Source organism: Pimephales promelas, chromosome 2 (assembly GCF_988280905.1).
Source record: "Pimephales promelas chromosome 2, fPimPro1.hap1.1, whole genome shotgun sequence".
NCBI lineage: Eukaryota > Metazoa > Chordata > Actinopteri > Cypriniformes > Leuciscidae > Pimephales > Pimephales promelas.
The window spans coordinates 36,136,908-36,148,876 of record NC_142770.1 but is presented as its reverse complement, the minus strand read 5'-3'; the positions used below and the strand labels follow the sequence as shown (position 1 = coordinate 36,148,876).

Below are 11,969 nucleotides of genomic sequence, written 5' to 3'. Positions count from 1 at the left end.
AATTTTAATATATTCATTAAAATAAATTTGATATATATATATATATATATATATATATATATATATATATATATATATATATATATATATATATTTATATTTAAACACACAAAGAACAATGGGAAAGTCTGAAATTTTTATTAAGGTATATAACACATTCCAAATAGCATTATAAACAAGCATTACAGAGGAATTGGGAACAAAAACTAGAAAAAAAAGTATGAAGTAATAACATCTCAAAGGAAGAAAAAAAAATCATGGACATTCCAAAGAAAATTATAAACATACATTAAATAAATTGTTAACTTTTTATTTTCGTTAATTTTTTTTTACCCAATCATTTTAAAGGACAGATGTAAAGGAATAAAGTACACAGTGTATATAAAAAGTTACATATATATATATATATATATATATATATATATATATATATATATATAATATATGAAGAGTTCCATTTGAAATTTTCTCCTTTAATGATGATTTTTATCAAACTTGTATATTTAAGTTCAGTAATTTCTCTTAAATGGCAATGATAATTGCCTATTAATTGTTATTTAAGTGAAATTACTAAACTTAAATATACAAGTTTGATAAAAATCATCATTAAAGGAGAAAATTTCAAATGGCATTTAGAGGCTTTTGCATCTGAACTCTTCATATATATATATATATATATATATATATATATATATAAAATATACGTAGATATTCCAAGTAAACAAATATAAATAAATAGAACATTACAGAGAGTGCATTATAAACATACATTAAAATGCAAACAAGTAAACAAAATGGAGATAAGCAACATGGACAACAAAAAAAGGAACAAATATATGAAATAATACGAGAAAAATAAATAAGAAATTAAAGTGTATATAAAATATTCAAGGTGTACACTGCCGTTTATAAGTTTGGGATCGGTAAGAAGTCTCATATGCTCGCCAAGGCTGCTTTTTTATATATATAAAAAATACAAAAAAAGTAAGAGTAATATTGTTAAATATTATGACAATTTAAAATAAACGTTTCTATTGGAATACATTATTCTTGTGATCAAAGATGAATTTTTAGCATCATTACTCCAGTCTTCAGTGTCACATGATCCTTCAGAAATCATTCTAATGTGATGATTTGATGCTCAATAAATATTCATTATTATTACCAAAGTTGAAAACAGTTGTAGACTTTTTAGGATTATTTGATCAATAGAAAGTTATTTCATTTATTTGAAATATGATGTTTTGTAACATTATAAATGTCTTTACTGTCACGTTTGATTCATTTAATGCATCCTTGCTGAATAAAAGTATTGAGTTAATTTGAGCTATCCCCCCCAAACCAAAAAAAAATATCTTACCGACCCCCAAACTTTTGAACGGTTATATATATATATATATATATATATATATATATATATATTTTTTTTTAATACGAGTTAACATTTTTCAAACTGCCATGATACGCTGGTGGTGTGACGCATAGTGTGGGTCAGCCTCTAGTCTGTTTTATAGTACCTAGCAGAGAGCAGATTGGTGGAGACCTCACCATTCACACTGGCCTTCCATCAACAATAGCATCATCTTCATCAGACATCAGTTCTATTGTTGCGGTCTTCCAAAGTTCCTTTTCTGTGTTGGTTTGTACAACCCCAGACCTGGTCTCCAGCAACTGAAAAACATGACAGTAACTTAACCACTAAAACACAGAGAGGAGGATAGTTACATTCTGAAGAGAAAAAAAAGTGCTTAACCAGTTTCTTAACTTACCAGTCGCTTTCTTTGAAGGTTCTTTGCAATGCTCGTCATAGTTTTTCTTTTCTGGGCCTTTTCAGGCTGAGCCAAAGAATACTTCCTCCGCAAAGTCTCAAAATACATCTTCCAACCTGCTAAATATATCATAAATAAATGTAATGGCAATAAAAATAAGTAAAACAGAGGACAATAAAATGATTACAACATCTTTAAGATTACCTTTTACACATTCAGGGTCAACGTCTGTAAAAGTTGACCTTAATTCTTCGAAGAGGTAAGTGGTCACAGCCAGGTTATGTGATGAATTTATTCTGGGGGGGAAAGTTGCAGGTATCATTACTGAAATTCACTTTTGGCATTCCAAATCCATAGAGTAGTAGATTAAACTAACATTTAGGCTATAGTATATAAGAAACAGTCTTACCTGGTTTGTGGAACGTATTTGTGTGGGTTGTTCTCTGAATTATGGAGGCGCCTTACAGATTCCTGTAAAGTTTGAAATTAAAAAGCAATTAAATTGATTCACAATCTTCAAGAACCACAAAACTGAATTTTCAGTTGGAATAAGCTGACCATCACAGTAACCGCAAGAGACAAAACAATAATTGTAACCGAACTATGGCTTACAGCCACGTTATAGAACAATAATTGGACTTACCGCAATGTTCACGTCATGTGCCTTTTTTATTCTTTTCGAAGCGTTGTAAGATTCTTCATGTAACGTTAGTCTGTGCTGCTCATACTTACGCTAAAGAGCATCAAGACGCTGGAGAGTCTCTCTGAGAAGATCAGGTTGTGGCCAAAGACAGATTGATCCTCCCATTGTGATTCTGCATCACAGCTGTGGGGCATGTGGATGTGATCATCCTCATAGTTATCCACTGCATTACTGACTCTCATTGATGCATCTATGGAAATATTATAACCATAAACATTTTTTACATTAGTAGCTACTTAAAATAGATCATGGAGAATTCATTGATGATGGCACCCATAGTTACACAGAACAGTGTGTGAGAAAGATACATTAATTAAAAACGAAACAATACACAATCTCCTAACTCGCCATAAGTCAATATCAATATCTGAATGAGAGATGTAGCTAGCTGGCCTGCTAGCATCAGCAATCTCTGTATAGACCATTTCACAAGATTTCACAAGCACTTCCTGTTTCAGTTTTAACACTGTATAAACGTTGGGTTAAAGTACAACCAACAGAACAACTGAATCAAAAAGTTAAACAAACATATTCAAGATATTTTCTTTACATTTGAAATTAAGAAGCCTTTTACAAACTGAAACAGGAAGTGCATCTGGACCAGTGTTGTTTACATCTCGTAATGTGCAATAGCAGTAATGTGAGCTAATGTAAGACTAATGTAAGTTTCCATACTATCTTGTACTACCGTGAATATTACATACATCTTCTTCCGCTCATCCGGGGCCGGGTCGCGGGGGCAGCAGTCTAAGCAGAGATGCCCAGACTTCCCTCTCCCTAGACACTTCCTCCAGCTCTTCTGGGGGGATACCGAGGCGTTCCCAGGCCAGCCGGGAGACATAGTCTCTCCAGCGTGTCCTAGGTCTTCCCCGGGGCCTCCGCCCAGTGGGACGTGCCCGGAACACCTCCCCAGGAAGGCGTCCAGGAGGCATCCGGAACAGATGCCCGAGCCACCTCAGCTGACCCCTCTCGATGTGGAGGAGCAGCGGCTCTAGTCTGAGCTCCTCCCGAGTGACCGAGCTTCTCACCCTATCTCTAAGGGATCGCCCAGCCACCCTGCGGAGAAAGCTCATTTCAGCCGCCTGTATCCGGGATCTTGTCCTTTCGGTCATGACCCAAAGTTCATGACCATAGGTGAGAGTAGGAACGTAGATTGACTGGTAAATCGAGAGCTTTGCCTTACGGCTCAGCTCCTTCTTTACCACAACAGACCGGTACATCGACCGCATTACTGCTGAAGCTGCACCGATCCGTCTGTCAATCTCCCGTTCCATCCTTCCCTCACTCGTGAACAAAACCCCAAGATACTTAAACTCCTCCACCTGAGGAAGGATCTCTCCACCAACCTGAAGTGGGCAAGCCACCCTTTTCCGGCTGAGGACCATGGCTTCGGATTTGGAGGTGCTTATTTTCATCCCAGCCGCTTCACACTCGGCTGCAAACCGTCCCAGTGCATGCTGAAGGTCCTGGTGTGAAGGGGCCAACACGACAACATCATCCGCGAAGAGCAGAGACGAGATCGTGTGGTCCCCAAACCTGACGCCCTCCGGCCCCTGGCTGCGCCTAGAAATTCTGTCCATAAAAATTATGAACAGAACCGGCGACAAAGGGCAGCCCTGCCGGAGTCCAACATGCACCGGGAAGAAGTCTGACTTACTACCGGCAATGCGAACCGAGCTCCTGCTTCGGTCATACAGGGACCGGACAGCCCTTAGCAAAGGACCCCGGACCCCATATTCCCGGAGCACCCTCCACAGGCCGCCTCGGGGGACACAGTCGAATGCCTTCTCCAAATCCACAAAACACATGTGGACTGGTTGGGCAAACTCCCATGAACCCTCCAGCACCCTGTAGAGAGTATAGAGCTGGTCCAGTGTTCCACGGCCAGGACGAAAACCGCACTGTTCCTCCTGAATCCGAGGTTCCACCGTGAATATTCATTCATTCATTCTTTCAGACTCTTAGGTCAATATCACAAAGTTAAATAAATAACATGTATATGTGGGCAATGGTAATCATGCAAGATTCATTGTATTTTGTTTACGGCTTATTACTGATCTTAAAAGCATTCATAGAACGGACTTCACGAATCTAAAGTTAGGCTAACAACAAGCACATAACAGTTAGGCAAGTTAGCTTACCTGAATCTGACAATATTCAACACCCGGCGTGACTTCTTTATCGGAACATCGTAGCCGAGCCATTTCTGTGGTGTTCCTCAATCGGATTCCCGTCCTTAGGCCCTGTTAACACGAGAACGCTCGCGGGTGAAAACGTAAAAATATTTTATCGGATGTGCCTTTCGTTTACACGGCGATGGCGTTTTTGAGGCTCAAAAAAGCAAAAAAAGTGAAACCACCCTCCAGAGTGGAAATCTTAAATCTTACCCGTGTAAACGGTAAAAACGCAAAAGTTTGCTTGACGGTGAAAGTTGTACGCAGGCGCGTGGACTTGGTGTTGTTGTAGTATGCACTCCTAGCCGCCTGAAGTGCATACTACATTGAATTTCACACACTTTTGCGTCTCCATTTGCACGCGGATTTCTCACACAAAACGCTCGTCTAAACGCAGAATAAAAAAAAAGATGACGCAACGCCACTTTTGCGTTCTCATCAGAATCGTTTCCGTGTTTAGCCTCAGTTGGGCACTTTCAAGCCTATGCTTCCAAATGTAGTGCTTTCCGACATTGCCTCCGGTGCACCTCGTCTGTGGTGGGTGTAGCTAAATCGTAAAGTGCACCACAACAACAATCTGACCGCCTCACATTATGTTCGTTACACCGTTGGTCCAATTGTTCTCTCCTCTTAATCCAACTGTTATGGCAGCACCTAACTGAACATTTTATACTTGACATATTTTACCGTTCGTTTCAACTAGCGCAGAATCTCATCCCTCTCATGAGCCGGAAGTTGAAGTCTTTCTCAGACGGGAGTAAGATGACAAAACGAACGCAATGGCGTCACCCTTGTTGTCGTGCAAAATAAGGTGAATAGAAGAAAACTGTTTCCAAACCTCGAACTGTTCTCTTTGCTTCGGGAATGCTGTAATTTTAAAGTATTTTTCTCGCAGCTTGAAGCAATACACTAACGTTATTGGTTGCACCTCCATTACGTCACCACATTTGTTGTGTTTATGGTTGTGAGTGGTGAATTTCAAACCTCAAAACGCCCCCTTTTCTTGCAGCTTGTTTGTTTGCGGAAGGACTTATTCACTCAAACCACAAACCTCGGTATGACGCGTTGCAAGTGAATCTATTTAATTTTGTGAATAAATATGATGCAGCTGGACTCTTCAACATGGAAGGATAACCAGCTGCTGACAATAACACGGGAAAGCCCGGTGGTTTTGCGACCACTCGTTTCACATCATGCATGCCCAAAGAATTAACTCTGCCAAAACCGTGATGTCATTGTCCATCTCAGTTCAGATCTCATATAATGGTGTCAATGCAGGCAGTTCAATAACATTGTTGAATATTAAATAAAAATGTCCCCAACTAAGCAAAGCCAATGGCGACAAATGTTGTTGTCTGCAATTGGTAAAACTTCACAATAAAAATTTAGATATTCTGAAATGTTTCCCTGTATCTTTTATTTCATTAAATATTCAGATGTTTTTGTGAACGTATATATGGTGTTTATTTTGTCCTGTTTTTATAAAAGAATATTTGATTAGGATACTTTTTTTCATACAGTGGTTTTAAGGCCCCACAGGCGACATAAGCCAACCCTAGAGTTGGCTTTAGTCATTGCTAGTTCTTTGACGTCGGTTTTCTGTTTCAGGGCCTTAAGAATTTATTTATTTTTCTGTACAAAAAACTTGTTTGCTGTAGACCAGAGATAATTTTCAATCCTGAAGTCCTCTGCCACTCCTCCCTCTGAGAACAGCCAGCACCCTTAGTGTCAGTCATTAACATATGAAAGGTCTTCTTCACACCTCTCACACCCAGCAGTGTTTCAGCTGTATATGTCCGTGAAATTTCACGGATTCCTGTATATGCCCGCTTAGGTGAGGTTTCCGGGTTTGTCTGGAAATATACTGTTCCGTGTTACTCTAATCCGCTTTTTCCCACATACATCCAGCAAACATCAAATTGCACAGGAGTTTACCATGCCCGGATATTGCCGGATTTGAGTCTTTTCATGCAGTGTTTTGATGGACGTGAGAGCATATGTACATTATGTCAGTTATCTTTGTAACAGCGTGAATAGTAGTTATTTGGTCAAAAGAGTATAATGTACATGCATTAGGAACACAAGCAAGACTACGAGCTGAAACTACTTGATGTTGTTGATCTGTCAGTCTATCGGGGGAATGAAGTGAGAATAAACCGTGCTTTATACAACCCTCCTCTCCATCGTATGATAAAGTCCTGCTGATCCAGAACGGCAGCAGAAGCATCAACACTACATCAACACATCTTTAATAAAACTCTGTTCACCGCATGTGTTTTATGGAGCAATTGATGAATCAAGAGTTGTCTCTAATAAAGCTAAATGCCATAGAAAGGAAGGGTGTGTGAGTGAACAGAATGGCATTGACTTCATGATGTTGAAACTGAAGTGCAGGTCCGTGAATGAGACGCAGGCTTTAGCACTGAAACACAGCAGGCAAACGCTGCACTACTGTCTCCAGAGTGTTCGTCCCGTGTGTGTGTCGAATCCTGATGTGTGTCAGTTCTACAACAGCAGTGAACAGACTTCATTAACCCTCCGACATCAGGCCTGATGAACATGTACAGGACACAGTCAGCCAGCGGGTTCAGGAACAGGAGACATTCAGAAAAATGCCAAAATATATTAAACAATAAACTGCTGTCACTGTAAGCTCTAATAAAACCCTGGATTATGTAGGGGAGAATGAGAAAAGTGTAAGTCAGAAGCACCAGGAACAAACTGCCCAAAATCTTTTTGCGCTTTACAGAAGAAAGAGATATTGCGCGTGACAGACCGAGACAAGTGCCGATAAAACACAGAATGATTATCGGGTAGGTGATTAAACAGCCGACCGATACGCGCAGAGATTTTAACAGATAATAGGATTTTAAGTCTATAACAATCAGAGGAACAAACCAGACGATGACAGAAATAACACAGCAGACTTTCAGTGAATGATGAGATCTGGACCAGATAGGATGAGAAACCAGAAGATATCGTTCAAGAGCAACACATGCCATAAAATACACACCCGCTATCAAACTATAAGTATATGCTGCATACGGCTTCCGTAACCTTGTGAATGACCATGTTAATTTACAAATGATCTGAATGAGATCTGACAGAATCAAATGAATAACAAACACTGGAGTGGAGCGCTGAGATTTGATAAGAGCACACAACGCACACAGAGTTAAGATCATCATTACAATATCAATGGCGGCAATTGTCCTGATAATTATTGGGCGTGCAGTATAAAATGTAGCAAAAAATTCCCACATCTGACGACTCCATTCATCTTCATAATCTCCTCCTCTTGATCCGTTGATGCTGGCGTTTTGTTCTGCCATTGTTTCATGAAATCTTGACAGGCACTAAATAACAAACCAGTCATTAGTTTTAAAAACATGCATTCATTTACTATTGTAATCATATATTCTCTTTATTAAAAACATTAGAGATAAATATATGACGTGACGTGTTTTCTGTGTGATTGTTGAAAGGCAGTTTGCTCAGTTTGCTTGACATGTTGTTTAGAGGAGTGTGTGTAATGTTAGAAAGCTTGAAATAGGTGAAATGTCAGATTAAAGTTAGTAAATCCTCCATTTGAACAATATGACAGAAGTGAGAATGCTGTTGTTGTGAATATTCAGTCCAGCACAGCTGCAAGTGTACAATGGTTTATTAAAGGAGGAATAAATCTTGAAGAACTTACGTTACTGACAGGAGTGTGTGTTTGGTCTGCAGGTCAAAGCAGAAGTTTGTGGAATAACACACAGACTGACAGATGTTTCACAAGTTTCCACTGCCGTGTTTAAAGAGCTCTTCATTCACTGCACACAATGGAGAAACACACATCTTAAAGATTCTTGATCTAACGGAGGAAATGCCTGAGATTACACACACACACACACACACACACACACTATTTGATCCAACGTGTGAAACTGGATTTACCCTAAACACACAATTCACCAACAAATCAACTTATTTGTCCATTTTCCCAATATAAATGCATTTCCTCTTCACCTGGGAACACAGATGTTGAAGTTTACGATCATCATCAAATGAATCTCAAGAACTTGAAATGGAAACTGGATCCGGCAGAACCTTAAAGAAAACTTTCAAACCTGCTTTAAACAATTCCACCTTAATTTCTTTAGTTTGTTCTCCACATAATCAAGCACACTAGAGAGTCAGCAAGCTGAACAACATGTGCTAACGTTTGAGCAAAGGCTGAAACACAAGGACACAATAATTCCCACATGAGACGACATGATCTTACCGGGAATCAGACTGAAGACTGAAGACGCTGCTCATCAGGAAATGATGATGGTGTGTATGAGCTGCTCTGACATCTTTTATCTTTTATAGCCTGAGTTAACTCCACAAACACCAAACAAAGATGCATTAAACATCATTAACAGTTAATGCACACGCAACTGCATCAGCAATCAGCAAACCACACTACACAATATACAACCATTAACAGCAGCACAAGTGTTATACAGAGGAGAATGTGTATAGCCATTAATACAGTGATATAATATTAAGATTTTCTTTTATCAAATTATGATTATACAGTAAGGGCTAAATAAAGACAAAATCTTAAAGCAACTTTTCCCTCATTTTCTCATCATTTCGCTTGGGCTGGGTATCGAGTTCGATACTTTTTAGGTACCGACCGAATTGCCTTGATCCTACCGAGTATCATGAAGGATTTAACCTGAAGCTCTTCTACTGAGTCTCATAATTGATTTGGTTTCTGCCATTAGAAAACACTTCTCTATTGAGTGGATGTGGGTGATTTTTTCCTCAATTTTCAAAAGCTTTATTCCTGAAAGCTTGTTACTAAGAGATTCAGTATGATTGCACATTTCCTCATTTCCCATCAGCATTAATACATAATGAATAATGCCACAAACCACCTCTAATATAACACTTTACTCAGCCTTGAGTTGTTGCAAACCTGTATGAGTTTCTTTCTTCTGCTGAACACAAAGGACGATATTTTGAAGAACATTGTATTTTTTTTCTACTATGAAAGTCAATGGTGCCAAACAACTGTTTGGTTCCAATCGTTCTTCAAAATATCATCCTTTGTGTTCAGCAGAAGAAAGAAACTCATACAGGTTTGCAACAACTCAAGGTTGAGTAAATGATGACAGGATTTCCATTTTTGGGTGGAGTATCCCTTTAAAGATTTTAGTTTGATATCATCTGCTAAAGTAAATTGGACAAAAAGTGATGCAACTGCGTTTGTAGATTGGGGAAAAGGTCTATTCACATTACCTAAAGCAGGGTTATCATGGAATAAAAAAGGTTTGAAATACCTTGGAGTTTATTTAGGTAACAATGAAATGTTTCAGGAAAACTGGGAAGGTTTTTTGGAGAAAGTGCAAGATCGACCTGATAAATGGAAGTGGCTCCTTCCAAAATTGTCTTACAGAGGAAGAACTTTAATAATGAACAGCCCAGTAGCTTCTGCTTTGTGGCATCGTCTGGCTTGTGTTGATCCCCCGGCTGGTTTTTGGAAAATTGCAGTCAATTCTGGTGAACTTCTTTTGGGACGAACTGCACTTGGTTCCACAAAGTGTTTCTGTTCCTCCAAGCGGAAGAAGGAGGACAAGGACTAGTTCATCTGGAGAGGAGCAGAGGAGCAACGTTTCGTCTTCAATATATCCAAAGATGGATCCAAGCAATGGTTGAAATCTAATGATTCACTCTTTTGGATATTAGAAGTCTTGTACAGTCTTGTCTTGCCCTCAGTTTCTCTTTACGATCGGTTATTAAAATGTTAAAGTTCCTTTTGTACAGTTAATCTATGTCTATTTCTTTTATATCTTTGAATGTCAGGGGGTTAAAAAATAGCAAATTGCATATTCTTACAAGAGACTCATTCTGTTTTGAACGATGAAAAATTTTGGAAGACACAATGGGGTGATTTAGCTCTGTTTGCACATGGATCTTCTCATTCTGGAGTGATGTTATTATTTAATAGATTTGAAGGCTCAATAATTGTTCACAAGAGGATACAGAAGGTCACTGGTTAATGGTAGCAGTGGAAATAAATGACATATGTTATATACTATTATGTGTTTACGGATACAATAACAAAGTGGCTAATAGACAATCATTTGAGAAACTTGCGAATATGGTTAACAAATGGAAAATCAGTAAATGTGATAATGGGGGGAGACTTTAATATTGCACTTGATTCATGGTTAGACCGGAAACCTCAAAGAAGTACACAGGCTGTGTATAATGATACAATACTGAATCTGTGTACAAAAACAAATGTGGTCGATTACTGGAGAATAACTAACCCGAACAGTGTTCAATTTAACCCCTCAGGCAATGGACAATGCTCTAGACTATAGATTATTGGCTTATTATTACCAATGAACTATGTAAGGATGTCTCAGACTGTTTCATTTCAGCATCTCCACTTACGGATCACTGCTATTTCTTTATCCATTTCTAAGAAACCACAGTCCTCTCCTAATATTTGGAAATTCAATAATGATTTGTTAAATAATGATAGCTTTTGTCAACAGGTGATGTCTCTCATTGAGGAGATTAAAAAGCTTGACATGTCTTGCATGAATAAATGGGAATGGTTTAAATTTAAGGCCAAAAGACTAGCTGTCGACAGGAAAATTCTTATCAAGGATGAGAAAACAAAAACAAAAGGATTTGATTGGGGAAATAAATTTATTGGCAGTTAATTCACAAATATCACCTGAAAACACAGCAAAACTTCAAGAGTTACAACCTCAGTTAGATGAGTTGTATTCGGAAAAAGCAAATGGAGCTTATATCCGCTCAAGAGCCCGATGGATTGAAAAAGGTGAAAAAAGGTCATCATATTTCTTTGGCCTTGAAAAACAAAGACAAACAAAGAAAAAAATTAATAAGCTTGAGATTAATGATATTAATAGAAGATCATAAAGAAATCCAGAATGCAATTTGGCTTTTCTATCATAACCTTTATTCATCTAAATTTAAAAAGGCAGATTGTAATTCTTTATTTAATAATATTACTGATAACATTCAAAAATTAAATGAGAATGATAAAAACTTAATCGATGATGAGTTGACTATAGCAGAACTAGATGTGGCATTAAAACAAATGAAAAATGGTAAATCACCAGCAGGTATTGACGGTTTAACAACAGAATTTGTAAAACACTTCTGGAAGGATATAAGGAAATTATTGTATAATGCACTTCTGGAATGCATACAGAAAGGGAGCTTATCCCCTACAATGAAAACAGGATTAATAACCTTGCTGCCTAAACCCAAGAAACAATTGTTGTCACTAGATAACTGGAGACCAAT

General features: G+C 38.1%; 1 protein-coding gene and 1 long non-coding RNA gene across 4 annotated transcripts; both read right to left on the bottom strand.

The window, feature by feature from the left end:
* Window positions 1-973: 973 nt before the first annotated feature.
* LOC148997286 (uncharacterized) lies at window positions 974-5,506 on the bottom strand. 3 transcript variants are annotated; one of them, XR_016146078.1, is made up of 7 exons: window positions 5,334-5,506; window positions 4,614-4,715; window positions 2,413-2,662; window positions 2,179-2,240; window positions 1,974-2,065; window positions 1,770-1,888; window positions 974-1,671 (listed from the first exon to the last, which is right to left on the bottom strand). It is a non-coding gene; the product is annotated as an uncharacterized LOC148997286 (long non-coding RNA). The 3 variants fall into 3 exon arrangements; XR_016146079.1 differs by lacking the exon at window positions 4,614-4,715 and having other exon boundaries at window positions 5,334-5,504; XR_016146076.1 differs by lacking the exon at window positions 5,334-5,506 and having other exon boundaries at window positions 4,614-5,063.
* A 1,137-nt stretch (window positions 5,507-6,643) lies between these two features.
* Window positions 6,644-8,522, bottom strand: LOC148997285 (G protein-coupled receptor 183-like). The gene is made up of 2 exons (XM_089132508.1): window positions 8,344-8,522; window positions 6,644-8,002 (listed from the first exon to the last, which is right to left on the bottom strand). Exon 2 carries the CDS (start codon window positions 7,976-7,978, stop codon window positions 7,016-7,018), a length of 963 nt encoding a protein of 320 aa, XP_088988634.1. The 5' UTR covers window positions 7,979-8,002; window positions 8,344-8,522; the 3' UTR covers window positions 6,644-7,015.
* Window positions 8,523-11,969: the final 3,447 nt, after the last annotated feature.

Coding starts and splice junctions, on each gene's coding strand:
- LOC148997285 (XM_089132508.1), bottom strand. CDS start 7,978: ATGGCAGAACAAAACGCCAGCATCAACGGATCAAGAGGAGGAGATTAT.